This window comes from Syngnathus typhle, linkage group LG11 (assembly GCF_033458585.1).
Source record: "Syngnathus typhle isolate RoL2023-S1 ecotype Sweden linkage group LG11, RoL_Styp_1.0, whole genome shotgun sequence".
In the NCBI taxonomy this organism is placed as follows: domain Eukaryota; kingdom Metazoa; phylum Chordata; class Actinopteri; order Syngnathiformes; family Syngnathidae; genus Syngnathus; species Syngnathus typhle.
In genome coordinates, this window is record NC_083748.1 from 8,092,131 (window position 1) to 8,111,342 (window position 19,212).

The 19,212-nt window shown below is 41.1% G+C and overlaps 5 protein-coding genes across 11 annotated transcripts; 4 read left to right on the top strand and 1 right to left on the bottom strand.

The window, feature by feature from the left end:
* Positions 1-860: 860 nt before the first annotated feature.
* LOC133161850 (translocon-associated protein subunit alpha-like) lies at positions 861-4,030 on the top strand. Its single transcript, XM_061290537.1, has 9 exons — positions 861-1,020; positions 1,823-1,941; positions 2,009-2,105; positions 2,176-2,303; positions 2,383-2,517; positions 2,640-2,716; positions 3,015-3,093; positions 3,204-3,297; positions 3,378-4,030. Exons 1-9 carry the CDS (start codon positions 951-953, stop codon positions 3,440-3,442), a joined length of 864 nt encoding a protein of 287 aa, XP_061146521.1. The 5' UTR covers positions 861-950; the 3' UTR covers positions 3,443-4,030.
* Positions 4,031-4,244: 214 nt separating this feature from the next.
* On the top strand, positions 4,245-8,071 carry LOC133161852 (neuritin-like). The gene is made up of 3 exons (XM_061290541.1): positions 4,245-4,494; positions 5,056-5,209; positions 5,939-8,071. Exons 1-3 carry the CDS (start codon positions 4,443-4,445, stop codon positions 6,171-6,173), a joined length of 441 nt encoding a protein of 146 aa, XP_061146525.1. The 5' UTR covers positions 4,245-4,442; the 3' UTR covers positions 6,174-8,071.
* A 399-nt stretch (positions 8,072-8,470) lies between these two features.
* sys1 (SYS1 golgi trafficking protein) lies at positions 8,471-11,165 on the bottom strand. 2 transcript variants are annotated; one of them, XM_061290540.1, is made up of 5 exons: positions 11,006-11,157; positions 10,551-10,642; positions 10,125-10,363; positions 9,970-10,037; positions 8,471-9,834 (listed from the first exon to the last, which is right to left on the bottom strand). In XM_061290540.1, the coding sequence occupies exons 3-5, from the start codon at positions 10,284-10,286 to the stop codon at positions 9,594-9,596; spliced, it is 471 nt and encodes a 156-aa protein (XP_061146524.1). In that variant the 5' UTR covers positions 10,287-10,363; positions 10,551-10,642; positions 11,006-11,157; the 3' UTR covers positions 8,471-9,593. The 2 variants fall into 2 exon arrangements, with proteins under 2 accessions (XP_061146524.1, XP_061146523.1); XM_061290539.1 differs by lacking the exon at positions 10,551-10,642 and having other exon boundaries at positions 10,125-10,365; positions 11,006-11,165.
* Positions 11,166-11,698: 533 nt separating this feature from the next.
* Positions 11,699-15,991, top strand: LOC133161995 (bile acid-CoA:amino acid N-acyltransferase-like). Of its 5 annotated transcripts, none has more exons than XM_061290774.1 (12): positions 11,699-11,844; positions 12,298-12,418; positions 13,151-13,384; positions 13,615-13,714; positions 14,009-14,199; positions 14,260-14,432; positions 14,573-14,689; positions 14,884-14,969; positions 15,121-15,214; positions 15,294-15,374; positions 15,458-15,593; positions 15,682-15,991. In XM_061290774.1, exons 2-12 carry the CDS (start codon positions 12,310-12,312, stop codon positions 15,780-15,782), a joined length of 1,422 nt encoding a protein of 473 aa, XP_061146758.1. In that variant the 5' UTR covers positions 11,699-11,844; positions 12,298-12,309; the 3' UTR covers positions 15,783-15,991. The 5 variants fall into 5 exon arrangements, with proteins under 5 accessions (XP_061146758.1, XP_061146760.1, XP_061146763.1 ...); XM_061290776.1 differs by having other exon boundaries at positions 13,181-13,384; XM_061290777.1 differs by having other exon boundaries at positions 11,704-11,844; positions 12,303-12,418; positions 13,181-13,384.
* Positions 15,992-16,231: 240 nt separating this feature from the next.
* inpp1 (inositol polyphosphate-1-phosphatase) lies at positions 16,232-18,872 on the top strand. 2 transcript variants are annotated; one of them, XM_061290780.1, is made up of 6 exons: positions 16,232-16,448; positions 17,293-17,504; positions 17,585-17,645; positions 17,714-17,914; positions 17,990-18,164; positions 18,244-18,872. In XM_061290780.1, the coding sequence occupies exons 2-6, from the start codon at positions 17,301-17,303 to the stop codon at positions 18,731-18,733; spliced, it is 1,131 nt and encodes a 376-aa protein (XP_061146764.1). In that variant the 5' UTR covers positions 16,232-16,448; positions 17,293-17,300; the 3' UTR covers positions 18,734-18,872. The 2 variants fall into 2 exon arrangements, with proteins under 2 accessions (XP_061146764.1, XP_061146765.1); XM_061290781.1 differs by having other exon boundaries at positions 17,299-17,504.
* Positions 18,873-19,212: the final 340 nt, after the last annotated feature.

Below are 19,212 nucleotides of genomic sequence, written 5' to 3' on the forward strand. Positions count from 1 at the left end.
CACACACAAACATGCGACACACTTTAAATAAGGCATGCACAGGTTGAATAAAAGTTAACCATGCACCCTCCAACAATGCAATACACAACACTGTAAATTAACACACCAAAACGGAACATAGTAATCTTTGTAAAAGCAAAGCTTTCGCAATATATCTTAGATCTGCACTTAATGATCGAGATTATGACATGAGTAATATCTATTTCAAGACTTACCACTTGTGAATGGGCAACAAGAACAGTTTAACATGTTGATGATTCTGACTAATTTCAATGGTGACTTGCAAGCTGCAACTGTCTTCTGAGTAGGCACGCTGAGAAAGAAAAACTGTTAAACAGGATGTGAGCTTTGGCAGAAAACCACAAGATGAGAATAACACCATGTTGAAAAAACTAGATTGAGCATAAAATTGGTCTTAATTTACAAGATCAACAAAGGAAGGTGCAAAAAAAAAAAGAAGGGGTGACTAAAGTATAACATTGGGTTTCGGCAGCATATCAGAAATTTGATAATTGATGCTAGCAGAGATTTGGGAGGTTATTCACCAGGATATACTTGGGTAGCAGGGTGTTAAAAGTGGTTACACCCAACAGGTCTGAAATTGGTTTGAATCAAGGCCTAACCCTTCCTGTGTGGTTTCTGCATGTTCATGACCGTGCCATTCATCTGAGCAAAAGAATTAATTAGCAATTAACAACATTCTGGGGTAGGCGTGTCAACATGACCCCCCCCCCCCCCAAAAAAAAAAAAAACTAAATGAATAAATATTGAAAATCCGCTTGTGCCGAACCGCCAGGCAGTAAAATAATGTCTGACTCTGCCTCCACCTTCTCCAAGGATAATGATGGGCGGATCTAAACTCGCTCCAGCCACGCCCCTTCCAACCGCGTCTCTCTTTTCTGCAGAACGCTGATGTGTAACTAACTTCAGTCTGCAAACTCGCTCCAAAAATGTTTACTTTCGGATCAAAAATGTTGCTGTTGCTCCTCCTGGCTTTCCCCTGCGGCTTGATATCTATGGGTAAGGTATTTTTAGACCGTATAATTTCTTTTTGTCCAGTTAAAATGCGAATAAGACTGTCAAACATATCGACGTGGCATATTTCCCATGAGAAAATGTGAAACCAGTCGGCCGTGTGCATTCTAAACTACTTTTCCTCATGATCTGAAACGATCAACTTCATGGATATTATTGATCGTCTACTAGTTTACAAGCGCTCATTCGGAATGAATGAATGAAAGTTATCGACGTCTACTAGCGTTAAACGTGAGGATTTCCCACATGCGCGGACACGCACGCTTGAATTTATTCGCCAGCAAGGACGCAGATGTTTTAAATTCATCTCTTTAAACTTGAAGTGCGTCGATGGAGCAACACGCCTGATGGGACACGTCACCATAGGTGAAATACAGTTTGGAGGGTTATCTGACGTCATAGGTCAAGCTGCCCTACTCTGCTGCAGTGTAAATTTGTCCAAATATTGTTTTTATAAAGTGAATAAAATATTTAAAATATATATATATTTCCATTGTGACTTCCAGTACTTATCCTCCATTTTTTATGTTTGCAATATGAATAACCTCCAGATTTGAATTAGTGATTATCATGCATGCATCTATGGAAAAAGAAAATTGTAGTATGCACAAAGTAGCTGCAAATGTTTACAAGAACTAAGCATACATTGTCTCCATTACCTTAAGATGAATATTTTGCAGGTGACTAGCGAGTGTGTGCATCTAATCAAACTGCTCTGTTGCAAAATGAAATCACTATATGTACAAAATTATGAGAATAAAAATATAAAATGTCTATTGTTGTGCAGGGAGAGTGTCTGCCAACACTGAATCTTCTGAGGACATTGACCCAGATGCATCTGTTGATGAGGAAGAAGAAGATGACGAAGAAGAGATGCCGGTGGAGGAAGATCAGATCCAAAGCTCTGTATGTAAAAAAAAAACTGTGAAGTACTATTTTCCAATGCACCTCTAATAACACAATTGTATGTCAGGAAGGAGATGACGACGACGACGACTCTGACGGCGATGAGAAATTGTTAACATCTCACACTGATGCCGACACAACCATCGTCTTCACGACAGGAGAAGGTGAGTCGGTTTTTCTTTGGTTCAGCATTGCACTCTAATACTCATCTCCTTATGTAAATAAATCCTTTAGACTTTCCTGCCAATGAGATTGTGAGATTCCTAGTGGGTTTCACCAACAAGGGCAGTCAGGATTTCACCGTTGAGTCCTTGGAGGCCTCTTTCCGTTATCCCCAGGACTTCCAATTTTACATTCAGAATGTAAGTCAGATCAGGAATTAATGATATTTTTTTCAGAATGACCACCTCGTACCCTAATAGGTTTTATTTGATTGCGTAGTTCACAGCTTTGCCTCTGAGTACGGTGGTTCAACCGGGCGCGCAGGCCTCCTTTGAATATTCTTTCATCCCAGCTCAGCCCATGGCCGGTCGTCCATTCGGTCTCGTTATCCTCCTCAACTATCACGACACTCAGGTGAGCCAGTACACTATTCTTCATTATGTCCTTTTTGTTTTGCACCGACGACCACATCATCACAAAAAAATGATGAAATCGCTATCTTTTGTTCCTACTGAATGTTTGTGATTGTTCTTCAGGGCTCAGTCTTTCAGACCGCCATTTACAACCAGACTGTCACCATCATTGAGAAAGAAGAAGGACTGGATGGTGAAACGTAAGGCATTCGTCTTTTGTTCTTTTTTTCATAGATATTTGAATTTGAGAAGAAATAATGCTCCCATTCCATCAAGTCTTACTTCACAACTAATGCCCGCAGAGCCAGCTTGCATTTCCCTAAAGTGTTGTCCTACCAAACTGTAAAAGGAGGTGTGAAATTGGAGTTGTCAGATTTTTAGTGCAAGAACCTCATCCGCTTGTGATGCCTCCCACCTTTCTATTGGTTCATAAAATGTATGTATCTTAAGAAACATTTCCCAGACTTAGGCTAATGGCTGTGTTATGTTCTTTTGCAGAATCTTTATGTACATCTTCCTCAGCGGGCTAGTGGTGCTGATGCTCTTTGCGATGTACCAGGTTCTGGAATCACGGACGGTAAGTATTTTTAAATCAATTCTACGATTTGAAGTCAGAAATTCCCCTGGTACTCTACTGTTGGATTTTTTTTCCTTATATGAGGAAGTTTGTGAATTTTGTTTTTTCAGAAAAAGCGACTCTCAGTAAAGTTCGAGAAGGGCACTGTTGGGAAGAACGATGTGGACATCAGCTGGATTCCTCAGGAGACTCTCAATGCCATGAGTAAGTTCTTTTTTTTTTTTTTCTCCAACTATAATGTAATTGAGTAAATTTGATCCTAATTTCTGCTTTCTATCTCTCAGACAAAGCTTCTCCGAAAAACTCACCGCGGAAACGAACCAAGCGGGCAGCCGGAGCGGATCAATAAAGCTGTTGCCTCTCCTTCAGTCAACATAAAGTCCACGAGGATTTCGAAGCTCATATCCTCGCACATGTCTGATGCGTGATGGATGACAGTGTTTGGACTTGTTTCGATTTCTGCTCCGCTGCTCTTAGAGCTGACATTTTGACACTATCTGTACTGATTGTTTGTTTTAATTTTTTTATTTTATTTTTTTGTAACTATGAATGTTTCTGTGTGAGTACACAGGAAATGGGTATGGCTGAAAGCATCTCAGCATCTGTATGTGATACAGTTATCAGCCTTATCTGTCCGTGCCATTTCATAGGACCCTCAAAAAAGCCATTTGAATTAGAATCTTTATAGTCAGTGTGCAACAATGCAATGCAATTGTGATTTTAAAAACAACAACACTACATTGTGTCCTTGAAGTGACATTTCAAAGATAGCGGAGTGATGGCAGCTGCAATTCGAACAAAAAAAGGTTTTTCTACAGGTCGTTGGATGATTCCGAAATGTGTCTTGAAGGGGTTACAGACTTTGTTGAAAGACTTTTTGGAAAAAAATAAATTTTACCCAAAAAAAATAAATAAATGATGTTTTTGTTTTGTGGCATACAGGTTTAGCAAGTCTTTTGATCTTTTATTTACACATCCTGCATGGAGATGAGCTGATAAAAAGATGAAGCAGCGTGATTAATGTGTGATGTATCAAGGTTGCAGGAGGGAGAGATGGAGGAGGCAAGGATGGAGGAGGGAGGGGGCTGCCCGCTTCCGAAAGGGGGGGGCGGTTAGCTCATTTTCCATCGGAGGGGAGAGACAACGTCATCGACCGGAGCAGGGAAGGGCTTTGTGCACACACCCACCGATTGTTTCTTTTTTTTTTCTTTTTTTTTTTTACACCCTTGTACCGAAACACGACTCGTGTCAAAATATGAGCATCTAATTTTCCCAGCGCCTTCTTTTTGTTACTCCAGGTTCCTCTAATCCGATTAACGATCGCATCACGGAGCGTGAAATGGGATGACATGGGATTGTTCACGTCGACCAAGATCGGGGAGATCCTCGGCTTTGCCTTAGGTAAGACATCTCCGTGCTGTCGTATTTTTTTTTATTTTTATACATCTTCTGCGTGCAGCCATAAGTGTGACATCAGTGCTGTACACGCCTGACGGGAATGTTACATGAGACATGTGGTCGATGGAGTACACGCAGAGATTAAAAAAACGCAAACAGGCGCAGTAAGTTTTTTTTTTTTAAATGCCCGTTAGCGAATGCTTCTTTTTACTTGGTCCTTCCAAAATGTCCTTCTACATTTCGAGGGGGGTGAGTGAAGTTCAAATGATGTTGACCAAGTGATTTGATTCAATTAAACCCGATAATGATTTATGTATGAGCTCTTCAGAAGTGTCAAGTGGAGACACATTTGGAAAGAATTATAATCTCAGTCAACCTTTTTTTTGTGAAACATTATAAAGCGTCAAGGACTGCAACAACTGTTTTAATGGACAGCACATAATGGTCGACACATCTGCCGCCTCACAGTTTAGAGGTTCTGGGTTTGAATCTCGTCTAATATCCTCATCAAGATTCAATTGCGCTCTCTGTGGTAACAAGATGTCACCTGCATGTGTATTTCAGTGATCCTTTCCATCTCCATGCTGGTGGATTCATCAGATGTGAATTGTGAGAATGTTTACAAGGACTTCTCTGATTGTGTCCTGGAGCTGGGGGAGAGCATGGACAACTATCAGGAAAACGTGACCAGCGAAAGGGGAGTGGCGGCTGTGTGCAGGTGACACAAGATGAAACGTGAAAATAGATCAAATGTGAATACGATTTCGAAGGTGTACGACTGCAGCACCATATTGATTTTTGTCTGCTTCTTTTTTTAGCTTCTGGGGCCGGGGGGCAAATTTTGCAACGCAGTGCACTGTGATCTATAACCGCTATTATAAATACCATTTTTAAATGACAACTGTTTGTAAAAGGAGAGTTCTCGATCACCTCCAGCTTTGTCGGATTTCATTAGATGGACAGTGTAAAGAGTTCATTTCTATCAGTAAGATCCATGACTGAGCAGAATAATGCAAATGCAAGGAAAGCTCGGCATCTCGTGACAAAAGCGAGGAGCGCAGTCCATCATCCGGGAGGAGGAAGACATCCAGTATGGTGCTGAGACACTGAGCCACTCATCTAAATAATTTATGACTCTGCTGGAGTGGTAATGAAATTCCAGGGACTGTTTTGTCATTGTTATTGCACTCCACCACCGGCTTAGATTTACACATGAGCTTTCTGTTGAGGAATTTACTCTCGCAATATCATCTGTGATATTGTTTCTCGCTGGGAAGCGGTTACCATGGTAGTTAAAGCTCAATTTGACTTACCGCGAGCCGCCGTATCCATCGCCGTGATGGATTATTGGCAAGTAACTGAATCGGCGACAGCCAGCAGGGATGAATTGTGGATAATAAGGTAGATGATTGGCGGTGCTGATCTGATCATGCTTTGTTTGCCGCAGCCACTGGGAAGCTTTCCACACGTGTGCCCTGACGGCGCTGTCCGACTGCCAGCAGGAAGTCAGTTCCATCTGGGAGACTCTGAGGCAGGACTCCCGAAAGATGCGTTTCCAGGGAAGCTTGTTTGATCTGTGTAGCCCCAGCTCGAGTCCAAGCATGAGGTCACCTGTGGCGGCGTTGACCCTGCCGCTAACGGCCATGTTGCTCACCACCGGGCCCAGATGGTCCTTCATGTAAAGGCGGGCGCTGACGAGGAGGAAGAAGGAGATGGGAGGCCACAGTTTCTATCGGGCTCAGTCCTCGCGAGCACAACCTAAAGCCAAGGAATGCGACAATGATTATCGTGACCTTAGTCAAACTCATCTTGGAAATCAAAATGTCAAAATGATGTAGTGGTCACACCGATGAAGTGACTTTTAAATCAAAGCACCATGTACTTTTAGTTGAAGAGTTTAACATTCAGCAAACGGTTCCTCTCATTCTGTACGCTCAATATTGCCAACAGTTAGCTTGTTGCTTAGCTTTGTGCATTACGTTTGCAGTCGGATGCTGGCCATGCATTTTATACCTGGAGATAGAAACGCTTAAGGGATTTGCTATCGCTACCTACTTCTTTGTGCTAAGCTAAGCGTATTTACAATATATTGTAACATCATTTAAAGCTATGATCGCTTCATGAAATTCGCATGTTTTTATACGAGTGCTCATTCTCACCGTGTGTGTTAGAATTTTTTAAATCAAATTTTAATTTTCATGAAGTTGAAAGGAATTCAGGAGGATTAGCCTTAATTATTATCGGCCTGTCAAAGATGAGGAGTTCTTCTAATACTATCATACAATTTAGTTTCTTTATCAAAGTAATATTTCAATGCCCTCCAGGGACATGTTAAAGTTGAAATAAAGATTCTGAGAATTTTTGCCAGGAAAGGAACATTCTAACAATGTTGAAATAAATAGCAAGCAGTAGCCCCTCCTTTTAAAGTAGTTTGGCCATGACAATCAAGCTTTTTACAAAAGCCTTTTTCGCAGCACATCTGTTGTGAGTGAAGTTCCATTGATCCTTTTGACATGCCAAAAAGTGTCATTTTTACATTGTTTTGAACTGTATTTGCTCACCAAATGTTTACATAGCCAAGTCACATTTGTGATATTGTCAAAGCAATAGAAGCTGCTTTTGTAATGTAACAGTATTTTCAAATGACATCTTTTAATATAAAAAGTGCTTTCATGGTACTTTCAAAAAATTAGGTACAAAATTTATGGTAGGACCAAAACAATACAAAATCTTAGCTTCTCCATTGAAATGTTTGACACACTGACTCATCTACATTACATGTATTTTTTTTCACATTCTGTAAATTGAATTATAGAGTGGTGTGATATTTATTGTCATGATCAGTGTTTCAGTTTGGTTCACCACGGCCCAAACTATTTGACCCTTCTGGTCAATAAACTGCCACAGGCATTGTTTTAATTAGGACATTTGCATTTATAGATCCACTGACACTAACAAATAGGCTCATAAATGTACTGGTAATGAGAAGCGCTATTTATTTCTAATATCAACATGTTCTGTATTCCAACAGTTGATCTCTTTTTCCTGTTACCTCTCTCGTCGTATATTTGCATGATGACCGTTTTGTGACGGTGCTTCAGATCATTGGGGGATGTGATGATTTGATCGCAGATAAACGTATACTAATGAGCGCATGAAGATGTACGACTAACTCCAAAGCACATCAGCTGCCTTTCTCACATCCGTCACCCATCTTGCACCCTCCCTTCTTCTCAATCGGCATGCTCCTTCTGGTTGTTTCTATTTATTCTCTAAGGTTGCGCAGGTGCTAGCATGATGTCATCCATTGTGTGTATGCGGTAATGAAAAATCCAATTCTCCTCAAGCATGAGCAATATATAAGGTCACTTTCACAAAATGACTCCTATCTCTCCGTGTGTATTTCAAGAGCACATGATCATTTCTATCATAACAATGATTTGATTAGAATTTAGGGTAAAACTCTGAATGTAAAGTTCAATATCTGTTTTTGTTTGCTGCTAGAAAGGCACACTACTGTTTAGCATACAAGCAATATATGGCGGTCATGTGTTTGTAATAAAGCACCAGCGTTGTAAAACATACGGCTCAAGTCTGCGATGTCTTCAGAGGAATAAAGATGAAAAGCAAAAAGTAAGGGTTGAATCAATATGATGGAAATGGGTCAGATAAAGTTTTTTCTATATGACCCATTTAGAACAGAGTTTCGGTTTGCAGTGTTCCCTCCAGCAAAGCGTTGGTAATGAGGACCCTAACAAGCAGGTTTGCACCCATCAGTCCGTTCCCATCTGCTACTTTCCACCTGGACGTTTTCAGCGGTGAGGCAGTGGAGGAAGAAAATCAAGGATCATGGCCTAAGGTGAAATCTCGTCAGAGAAGCAAAAGCACGGTGGGACCATCGATAGGTTTGGGCATCTGATGTATAGACATCGAATATCTTCCACCCTTTCCTGATTCAGAATCACTCTCTTTCAACCACTGTGAATTGGTAGTGTTTTATTAAAAAAGCAGACTTTATTTTAATGTCAATACCTCAGCTTCTTTGTATTCAAATAACACATAAACCAGAGTTCAAATACTGGGTGGTATTGGATTTTCTTTTTTTTTTTGGGGTGCGGCGGGGTTAATGTTGAGGCTGACTGTAAGAGAGTATTTAGGGCAATAGTGTAAAAATGTCAACAACCTCTCATCTTAATCCAGCTGGACACTTATGCATTGCTCATAAAATAACTTTCTTGGAATAGCATCACCACTTTGTCAAATCATTACAATTTAGTTGTAATGCAAAATCACAGCTTTAATTATAGAAGGATTCATGTAAAGCTGTATCGTCAAACGAGTTAACGTAGAGGAACTTCAAAATTCATTAAGCTAGTGTTTAAAAAGCTTGAAAAAAAAAGACTACTAAAACTGCTCCAGAACTATTTGTCACACAATTAAATATTTTTGCAGCTCGTCAAAGACTTGTCTGGAACAGAGACATTGTGCTGTCTTAGCACAGCTGAAAGCAGACAAAATCCTCCCAAAGAGGCCCTCACGTCTGAATATATTATGGCAAGGGAAGAGGAAACACTTGCTGCGTAAAATGCTAAAAACATTTGGTTAAAAACAAAAAAATACTAGCCCAATTTCACCTTGACCACAGGGAGTAAAATTCACTCTGAACGGGAACACCTTATTCACACAATTGATTTTAATTATACACTACTTTTTATTTTAAAAAATTAAATAAAATAGTAACTGCTACTGTTTTTTTATGTAAGGATTGCTCCAATGTTTGTTTCCAACTCAAACTAGGTTGCAGTCGTGCAAAGACATTTGATTAAGTTTACACTCCCCCCCCCCCTCTGAGAACAAATATATTTAACCAGAAAAAACGAGAACCGAGAAATCTAATGCAGCAGTTCACACGAGTTCATAGAGAAGATGCAGAGAAAAATTGTCCATAGCTGAATGGAAAGTCAATAATAAATAGGCCATCTGATGTGGCGCTTATATATACACAGTCCGATGCATGTGCCACATTTGCTTTCTTCAAGCAGTTTGTTCAAGATGTTTCAAACTGTCCATTTTCAGCAAAGTACCAAGAAAAAAAGAAAAATTCAAAGGTTAGACTTGGGTCCAGAATTGACTGGAATGGCTCTGAGCTCAGTCCGCATGCACAAGTACTCTCCGATGACTGCCATCAATGTCATGCAGGCCAAGTTGACAAGCCACCAGGACAAGGAGGAGGGAAAGCGAGAGTTATAGATCCAACAGATGATCAAATGGAAGAAGTGCACCGTGACGGTGAAGTCCAGGCACTGCTTCCCTCGGCGGATGAAGAACCACAAGCCCAGAGCGCTGCGGCAAAGATACCTTCATTATTAATTCACACTGAACACATAAAAACACACTGATCGCCGCATGTATTCTTTATATAAAAGTACGGTCCATAAATACAGGGACGAGGACATTATTTTTATCTCCAAGCCTCACCAGGTAAGAGAGTTCAAAGCGAACGCCATCATTGACAGCCTGCCCAACATCGGTGCAAAACCAAGGATCTGACAAAAACAAAAACAACAGTGTCACCGGGCGTATGAATTTCAACACGGTTCAGATTTAAAACGGGTTAAACGAAGCCCACTCACTTCATAGCTAAAGATTTGGTCCAGTGAAGCATGTGTCAGCACCAGGCTGTCCACACCCGCCAACCACAAGCCGAGAAAGCTGTAGTAGATGCACTGCATCAAGATGATTTGAAGCACAATGAGAACAGGGTCCCAGATGTAGCTTCGGAAGTGGCTGCCCATTGTGGACTCAAAGTGCACGTCCAAAGGAAGCTTTTAGCTGGCCGGGCTTTTAGCAGACATGGTTCTTTGATTGCAAAATCTGAAGAAGAAAAAGAAGATATCTCAAATAGAAGTCCTCATTCTTTCAACCCGTGGTTACATTTAACAGACTTGATAAGAGCTGCTCGCTGTCTTTTTGGCTCTAAAACAGCTTGATGTTCTTAGGTATAAAGTACGTAATTCATTCAAACCTTGGTCATTATAATAATTAGTATTATTATTATTATCTCACACAAGTTGTGATACAAGTGGTACAGTCGCATTTGCCTCACAGTTCTGAGGTTTAGAGCTTGAAACGTCGCTCCAAACAGATTCTCCTGAATTGCATACGTAATAGAAAGGCGACAAGCAATTAGTTGCGTCTCTTCAATAGTAGCGATCTCATTGTTTTCCCAACAATTTTGAGCTTGTGATACCGTTTAATATGAATGACACATGAAATGCTGAAAGGGATGGTCAGAGGTTCGAAATAAACTAGCCGAAGACACACTAACTAAATCGGAATAAAATGCAATACAACACAATAAAATGCGACTGCGTGCCTTTCGGTTCAAGCTAATTGAGCAGATACGTTCCACTCTGGTTTAGCTATACATCAATACAAGTTAGAGTGGCTATTCAATACGAGAAAAAAACGGAAACTCTCAACCAAGAAAAAAGAGTGATAAAACGGAACAGACCTAGTCACTGGATGTGTAAAGATGTTTAACTACATTAATTTAAGGACTTTTTAACGCCCCTTCATTAGCTTGCTAAGATCCAGGCCTGCGTTCCAACGAGACAAGTCCAAAACACAAGCAAGTCACAACGTTGAACCGGAAATCTATTTGAACCGGAAGAAGCATTTTGCACTTTACTGCGACCTTTCAGAATAAAACATTTGTTCAGGGAAATTAATTGATCACGTTATTTCTGTATCGTTTTTTTTTTGTCACAGTTAATCAGTCGGATAAATAGTTTGCTAGAGTGTAAAATGCCTTTTTTATGTGGTAGGTGTGAACTACAATCAATGACAATAAAAAGCTTTGTAGATTGGTGCCATTCATGTTTTTACACTGTTTTTATTTGCGTGGATAATGGTTAAAAGTATCGTATTCTAGATTAGGGATGTAAAGTCCGAACATGTTTTTTTTTACCTGTATATCTTTCATATTCATGCTCTGAGTCATTGCAGTAAATAATATCAACATGAATAATAAAATTAATATGAATTAATTGATATACAATAAGGAGTCTTAAGTATTTGTTATTATTGGATTTATCTGGCCCTTTTGTGATATGTTGTATACAATTTGTCTTTTCAAATGTTGGGCAGATAACTTTATAAATAAAAGGGCGTGTATGAGACAGTTCATTCAACTAACTCAGGAGATTGTTACCGGTTTTTCCACTGTAAAACATTCTGACGCGTTAAAGCAGGTCCTGCATAGTTCTCCAGGGAGATCTCACACCCATAACTATCAGGAGTTACACCTACCCAAACATCTGGACGAAATTGGTTCTGGTGAATATTGTTAAGGTAAGACTTTATACATAATACAATACATTTAGGTTTTGGTTTTACACACAACCTAAATGCAGAATCTTGCTAATTGTAATGGGTCCACCAGAACAGTAATTGGCAGTAAATATCATGTCAGGATATATTACTATTATTATTAAGTATTGCGCAAAGTATAATATACGGAATGAATGAATGGATGCATGGACCCTACTGGGCCCCATGAGAACAGGTAAAATGTATGTCAAATTGGTAATATATTAAAATTACAAGCTGACCTCCTCAGCTAGCATTATGTTTTATTTTTTTTCTTTGACTCTGCAGAGAGTAAAGTGTCAAAGTTCTTTAGGAGCACATTAACCCTTCGGTGATTTCCAGGATGTGATTGTTAACTCATTCGGGGCTCTATTGAAAGCAGTTCGTAGACATCACAGGATTGTTTCTTGTTTCTCCACTTATGTCCATTTCCAGGACAGACTTAGCATGATTTGGACTCAAGTGCGAGTGGCAGTATACCGGCATCTCATAGGAAAGTCACTGACTCCAAATGTTGGTCCACACAGAAAACATTGCTGTTTGCACCGAGCTGCAGGTAAGAGACAGTGCATGCAGTACAAACATTTGTGTTGGCACATACTTTTAATATTGGTAATTGCCCAAGAAAATATTTAAGCCTCACGTTTAGCTTAATTTCAGCTCAGCATGTTCTTGATTTTCTTGTTTCGACTGCTTCTAACAGCAAGAGTCATGTTGCTGAGTGGACTGTTTAGCGTTGGTGTATAGACGCTGATTCCCCTGCTCTTGGGATTCACAAATTGCCAATACCAAAAGTTCTGCCTATTTGTTTAATCACAAGTGAAATCAACTCTTACTTTTGAAATATGCAGAGATCCTCTCCGTGATGGTCACAGTAGTCAGTCAGAAACCTCACCATGTTTATGCAAACACGTTGATGGACTCAGATTGACTTCAAGGTGAATGTTAATAATTAGCCAGCAACTGGCTGCCTCTTGCCCACACTCAACAGTTTACAGTTATAAATACTGAAACTGATTATTCCTGTTTCTTTTATTGCTGTGAATTATTTTTTAATAAAATATTTCTTGAGCTTATAATAATCATAATAACCACAACAACTTAAATGAATTGTAATTATTTGAGGACACTGCTAGCTAATCTGCATAACCATAATAGTCATCGGTCAACATTAGAGAGTAGCATGTACAGGCAGAACAAAAAGGGGCCAAGTAGTGACCCTTGAGGGACCCCATATGTCATGGCCATAGAATCAGATTCAAAACTTCCAATCATTTTCTCCACATAGGACCTGACATGACACACTTGTCTCCACCAGCGATGCAACGGATTAGTACCGGTCCAGCTCCTGTGTTGACAGCAGCTCCAGCCCGTGGCCTGGTGGACGATCCACTCAGCATAAAGGCATCTTTTCTGCCACCACACCATCTGGTTACATTGTGCGCACAAATGCGCAGTGAGGATGGTGACCTGTGGGAGGCTTTTGGCCACTATAACACAAGTGCAGATGGCACTGTCAACCGTGAGTCATGTCGAACACAGACTGTTAATTGATAATATATTGTGTTTGTGTGAAATGTATTTTTTTAAACATGATTGGCATAGTTTTCGTTTCTTACAATAAAACCATAGTGAGCTGCAGTTGTTTTCAATAATCATTTATTATGGCTCACTTGCTAAAATGAAAATTCTACTCACACATTTGATGTAGCTGCTTGTGATCTTTTTCTGTCCTTCTTGTGCCTTGAACAGTGGCTAGGGATCATTCTGTGGGTGGTTCATATCTGGGACGTGAGCCAATGGGTCTCTTCTGGGCCCTGCAGCCAGCACCTGGGGAAAGGGAAGGTTTAAGGCAAGTGGAAAGAAGATCTCCATTGACGTTGTCTTGTTTTGAGTTGTTTGAGTGCTTCTTGTAGATCCACAACCTCCTTTCATTATTAATTCATAGTCAGCATAGATGCCCATTGTTTCTCTGGTTTTTTTTCATACACATTTTACTACAAATAGAGTTGTGGCTTGAGATATTGAGTTATTCGACCACTCTTGCAACCTAAAACAATGAATGCAATTAATCCCTTCCAGTCACTACCAAAAAACGTCAATCAGGCAGACACAAACATTATTGTTGTTGTTTTTTTTTGCAAAGACTACGCAAGAAAAATGTTGAGATTCCCCACGTTGTGGACATTTCCTTGCTGGAAGGTCACGTGACTCCCAGAGAGCGAGCGAGCGCTGAGCTGGCTGTTGCAACCACCGAGCGCTGGTACATGGCACCAGGTGTTCAAAGAATAGACATTCGCCAAAATGGAGTGGTGGGAACGTTATTCTTACCACCAGGTGAGCGCAAATGTAACTCTTCATCACCATTTATCTGACCTAGTTTCACATTCTCTGCAGGCCCAGGCAGGTTTCCTGCCATGGTGGACTTGTGGGGTATGGGTGGAGGACTAGTAGAGTACCGCTCATCCCTTTTTGCATCCAGGGGCTTTGCCAGCTTCAGCGTCGCCTTCATGGAACACAAAGATCTGACGGTCCAACTGGATGTTAACTCTGCGGATGCATATATGAAGGCAAGAAGTTAGGTGACACCATGGGTTCAAAGTGTGAGAAAGGCTCCGTCAAGACCTTTCATCACACGGCAGGTTACTATGACTGACATGAAGTGATCAAAGCTGTCTAATATTTTCCTCCCCCACCCCTTTTTGTTCAGAAAGCTTTTAATATTCTTCAGGATCATCCTCAGATTCACAGCGATCGAATTGGTGTCATTGGTCTCTCGTATGGAGTCTACCTCGCCCTCCGATTGGCCACTCGCTCTGACATAAATGTACGTCTCGAAGTTATGTATGTTATGCCAAACATTTACACATATCAAATCCTTCTCATGTTTTGTGTGGTGTGGTACCTCCGCCACAATCGATATTCTTTAACTTCATTCTTTATTCATCATGATGCAATGTTGGCAGTGAGAAACCAGATTGTTGCTTGCCTGATATTGAAAAACTTCAATTTATTTTCCAGCCATCCTGTTTGGTTTGTATAAACGGCCCAGCAGGAAGTAACGTGGAGCTCACACGAACCTTTTGCATGCCTAAAGTATCCGAAAGGTATTTGAAAGTCGGTGTTTACAGTTAAGGTCATAGAAACACATTGTTGCTAATTGGGGATGGAAAACAAATTTTCATATAATGAAATTGCTCAAACACAGCTGAACTTTTCCAGGTGATGTGAAGTTTTCTTTTCAATCTTGATTTTCAGTTACCAGCGGTTTTGGCCACGGGATGATGCAGGCTATCTTAGCTTTAAGGACATGTCTTTACCCAAAAACTACTCTCCTGGAACCGCAGTGGAGGTGATATGAAGATTATCTTGGCAACAACAAAAAAATAAGGAGAAAAAAACCCCGCTTGAAATGTGTCTCATCCTTGCAGTTAGGGAACCTGGCCTGTCCAATGATGTACATTTTGGGTGAAGATGACCAAAATTCTCCAAGTATTGAGAATTCAAACATGGTACATATATATTAATTTATGTCATCACGGTAGATTCTGCTGCACATTTAAAGTTAACGCAGCTCAGTTTATGTGCTTTTCAGATTGACCATGTCCTGAACGCATCCGGTAAATCGCATCTGTATACCTGTTTGTCATATCCCGGTGCCGGCCACCTGATTGAACCACCTTACACACCGCATGCACGGATATCTGTGTGGAGAATCAAACCAGAAAAAAGTGAGATCACCAAATTGCGATTTTGGTTTCCCGTGTTTCTTGTGAAACGTGCATATCTGACCCCTGCCCTCTTGTGCTTCTCCTGCAGTACTCGCTTTGTGGGGGGGTCACACTGCACCACACGCTGCTGCACAGGAAGATTCTTGGAAGAAAATCCTGAATTTTTTGGACAAAAATCTGAGAGCGTGAATTTTATTTCCATTTGATGTTAATGAATTTAAATGCAGTTAGATTTTCCACACAGCTCACAGATTCACCGCTAGAGGGAGGTGTTCAGTCGTGATGACAATAAACAAATCTCTAATGATGATGTACAGTAAGAGTAGGAAGAATGACCCAGACTAGAAAAACCCCGGCATTTATTGTATTTTACGTGTTTATTAAATCTCTATAAGGCATCCATTCATTTTCTTTACCATTACTGTAGTCACAAGTGTGCTTGATGCTATATCCATGCTGACCAGTGACGTAATATGAATAATATTTCAAATGTAATGGGCTTTTTTTTTTTTTTTTACAATATTCCTATGTTTTGAGACGCACCTGCACTGTTGTAGTGACGTTTCAAGTTGAAAGATACTGGAAGGTCTGATTCGCCCTTGAACGCATCGTGCGCCACCGCTTCCTGTTTTGCTTATGCGCTCCTCACTTCCTGCTTGCTGGGACGTGAACGCACCACCACTCGCTTTCCTCTCTGACGTCAAGAACCTGGAATATAGCAAGAAAAAAAAATCCTCTCATCACTAATGCAAGAGTCGCATCGAATTATCAGCGAACTGTTACTCGCGGCACCGCGGGACGCTTAAAAGTTTATTTGACCGAGCAGGATAGGACAACGTTTGAAAAGTGTCTTTGGTAAGCTTTTGCATTCCTTTGCTGAAGGTGTGAACCGAAAACATGCTAACGAAAACAATAGCCGCCCTAAGAGCTGCAATGCTGCACAATTATTAATCTTTATTGGTCATAAAACCGAGGTAAAGTCAGAAGACCTAAATAGGAGCTTCTGCAGCTTCTTATAACTGCATCTTTAGAAAACATAACGCAATAGTTATTTTATCATTTAATATTTTGGTATCACATGAGTGGACATCCAGTGTATCAGCTGTTTTCCTTCAAACTATGCATTGCTAAAAAAAAAAAAAAGTTTGCTTTCCAAAGATATATCCATCTTAATTATTGTAAACAATTAAAAATGTCATCTACAATATTTGGAAATTAGTTCTACAGTACCACTACCACCTGAACAGGTGACGTTTGGTAATAAATATTTATTTTTACTGTAACTATAAAACGGTTTAACAGTACTCCCTAAATTAAATAAATTCTCTTTATGAATGTTTATATTTGAGCAAATGTGTTTAAAAAAAAAAAAAAAACTTGACCTTGAACGTGGATGATCTTGAAAATCAAAATCAGGGGTAATGGAACTATCCAATTACGTTATTCCATGTAATTAGTCTGGAAATAATTGTTTATTTACTACAAATAATGTACTTTTCCCAAAACATCTGACTAAAACCGAATCGCACAAGAAATTTAGCATAATGGTGGCAAATTTAGTGATGTCATGACCCACATCCTCCCACAGCACCTTTCCCGCCACATGCCCTATATTCATTGGGTGCTATAATTAGCACACCGTATACAAGGCGCACGTCACACCTTCCAACTGTGTTTTGACTCAAATCTCCTCATCGAGATCCAGATATGGCCGAGCTGCTGAGGCTTCTGCTGCAAGTCTCGGAGAAAGCTGCCAATGTGGCACGCGTCTGCAGGCAGGAGGCGCCTCTTTTCCAGCTCCTGGTCCAAGAAAAGACAGGAGATGACAAGAACAAGAAGTTTGTGCAGGACTTCAAGACGCTGGCCGATGTTGTGATCCAGGAGGTGATTCGACATGATGTTGGCACTCAGGTATGAAGGTCACCTTGACTCATAAATGATCCAAGGATTTTTTGTCTTTCATAAATGTGCCTGTTTATGTTTGTATTCAGTTCCCTGAAATGCTTGGCTTCATTCATGGAGAGGAATCCAACAAGTTTGAAAATGGACTTGGTAATTATCTCAAAGTTGATAAAAATATAATGATGGCGGTAATGGCAGACCTTTATTCTGTCTCGCAGGTGAGAGTGTGACGGTAACGGTGCGCGGCAGCGAGGAGGAGACGGCAGCGCTTCTGGCCACAGTGCTGGACGGGGACCTGACTGCGGCGGCGCTCCTGGCACGAGCCATCCACCAAAACCCGGCCACGGTCGACACCAGTGCGGATGGATTACAGGTGCCGCTCAGGCCTTCCGAGCTTGGCATTTGGATCGACCCGATCGGTGAGCGTCTCATTCTCAAAGCAGAAACCAAAAATGTCAACGGGGCGTTAAGTGTTTCTTATCCGGTTGATTCAGATGCCACCAGCCAGTATATAGAAGGTCGCGAGGAGGTGCTAGAGGAGGGTCACTTTTCACCTTCAGGTCTGCACTGTGCTCTGGTCCTCATCGGGGTTTACCTCCGTAGCACAGGTGAGCCTGTCATGGGTGTCATCAACCAGCCATTCAACTGCAAAGATCCCGCAGGCGGAAGGTGAGCTGTGCAACTTTAATCTAGACAGCGTTAGTCTGTATTGCTTGGAAAATGTTTCAACCTGATTGTTTGTTTCCAGCTGGCGAGGAAAGCTCTTCTGGGGCGTGTCCTACGACGACGTCAACGTGTGCTCGGTGTCACAGCCCAAACCTGCACCAGAGAGGCGTCGAGGGCTGTCGGTGGTGCTTAGTTCCAGCGAGAAGCAAGTGGTGAAGGACAGTCTGACTTCCCTGTGCGGACCTGAAAATCTAATGTACGCCTCAGGAGCCGGTTACAAAATCTTGTGCGTCATTCAGGGCCTGGCCGACGCCTATGTCCTCTCTGAAGGAAGCACCTTTAAGTGGGACTCCTGCGCGCCTCACGCTCTGCTCCGAGCCCTCGGCGGGGGGGTGGTAGACCTGACGAAAAGTTTAGAGTGCAGTTCTGAGGCCAAGGTAGAATTGACCTATCACCAGCCTTACAGTGAGGGGAAAGGTGCTGACCGCTGGGCCAACTACGGAGGCCTGGTGGCATATGGAGACTGTTCCCGGCTAAGCAGCATTATGGGGGCTCTGAGAGGAAAGCTGTAGTTTTAATTTGGGCTGACGTCACACCCGATTCTGTTGTAGAGAAAGGTCTGGGGATATTTTAAAGGTAAACACTTTTTAAACCAAATATATATGTCTATATAAGTGGGCCAAATGAGATAAATAAAAGTGTGGAAAAATGTGTGTTGAGTGCTGGACAGACAGGCTTTCTTCGATAAACACCTTCCAGAGAAAAAAAAAAAAAGCTGACAAATAGCTTGAAGAACCTGTTTGTGGACACTGTGAAGGGTGAAAAAATGATCTGGCTTCGAGAAGAGCAGGAGTCTGAGCTGTAACTATGTTAAGTATCATTTCATTGTTAAGCTGACCTGTCAGATGCTATAAATATGTCAAGTGGATGGAGCGGTGTGCAGTCATGCTCACCTTCAAACATCTCCTTGTAAGGAGATCATCCAATCACATAAGCCAAACACTGATCCACTTGTAGTATGTCACTTTTGTCTTATGCTACGTATTTATAA

Excerpts from the sequence above, each read along its gene's own strand:
- LOC133161850 (XM_061290537.1), top strand. The coding sequence starts at position 951 with ATGTTTACTTTCGGATCAAAAATGTTGCTGTTGCTCCTCCTGGCTTTC. Across the intron at positions 2,304-2,382 it reads TCCAATTTTACATTCAGAAT|TTCACAGCTTTGCCTCTGAG; the intron begins GTAAGTCAGATC and ends TTGATTGCGTAG. Across the intron at positions 2,717-3,014 it reads GAAGGACTGGATGGTGAAAC|AATCTTTATGTACATCTTCC; the intron begins GTAAGGCATTCG and ends GTTCTTTTGCAG.
- LOC133161852 (XM_061290541.1), top strand. The coding sequence starts at position 4,443 with ATGGGATTGTTCACGTCGACCAAGATCGGGGAGATCCTCGGCTTTGCC. Across the intron at positions 4,495-5,055 it reads GATCCTCGGCTTTGCCTTAG|TGATCCTTTCCATCTCCATG; the intron begins GTAAGACATCTC and ends TGTGTATTTCAG. Across the intron at positions 5,210-5,938 it reads GGAGTGGCGGCTGTGTGCAG|CCACTGGGAAGCTTTCCACA; the intron begins GTGACACAAGAT and ends TGTTTGCCGCAG.
- sys1 (XM_061290539.1), bottom strand. The coding sequence starts at position 10,286 with ATGGGCAGCCACTTCCGAAGCTACATCTGGGACCCTGTTCTCATTGTG. Across the intron at positions 10,038-10,124 it reads ACCAAATCTTTAGCTATGAA|ATCCTTGGTTTTGCACCGAT; the intron begins GTGAGTGGGCTT and ends TGTTTTTGTCAG. Across the intron at positions 9,835-9,969 it reads GCTTTGAACTCTCTTACCTG|CGCTCTGGGCTTGTGGTTCT; the intron begins GTGAGGCTTGGA and ends TCTTTGCCGCAG.
- LOC133161995 (XM_061290774.1), top strand. The coding sequence starts at position 12,310 with ATGATTTGGACTCAAGTGCGAGTGGCAGTATACCGGCATCTCATAGGA. Across the intron at positions 12,419-13,150 it reads CTGTTTGCACCGAGCTGCAG|GACCTGACATGACACACTTG; the intron begins GTAAGAGACAGT and ends TTCTCCACATAG. Across the intron at positions 13,385-13,614 it reads TGCAGATGGCACTGTCAACC|TGGCTAGGGATCATTCTGTG; the intron begins GTGAGTCATGTC and ends TGCCTTGAACAG.
- inpp1 (XM_061290780.1), top strand. The coding sequence starts at position 17,301 with ATGGCCGAGCTGCTGAGGCTTCTGCTGCAAGTCTCGGAGAAAGCTGCC. Across the intron at positions 17,505-17,584 it reads GACATGATGTTGGCACTCAG|TTCCCTGAAATGCTTGGCTT; the intron begins GTATGAAGGTCA and ends GTTTGTATTCAG. Across the intron at positions 18,165-18,243 it reads AAAGATCCCGCAGGCGGAAG|CTGGCGAGGAAAGCTCTTCT; the intron begins GTGAGCTGTGCA and ends GTTTGTTTCCAG.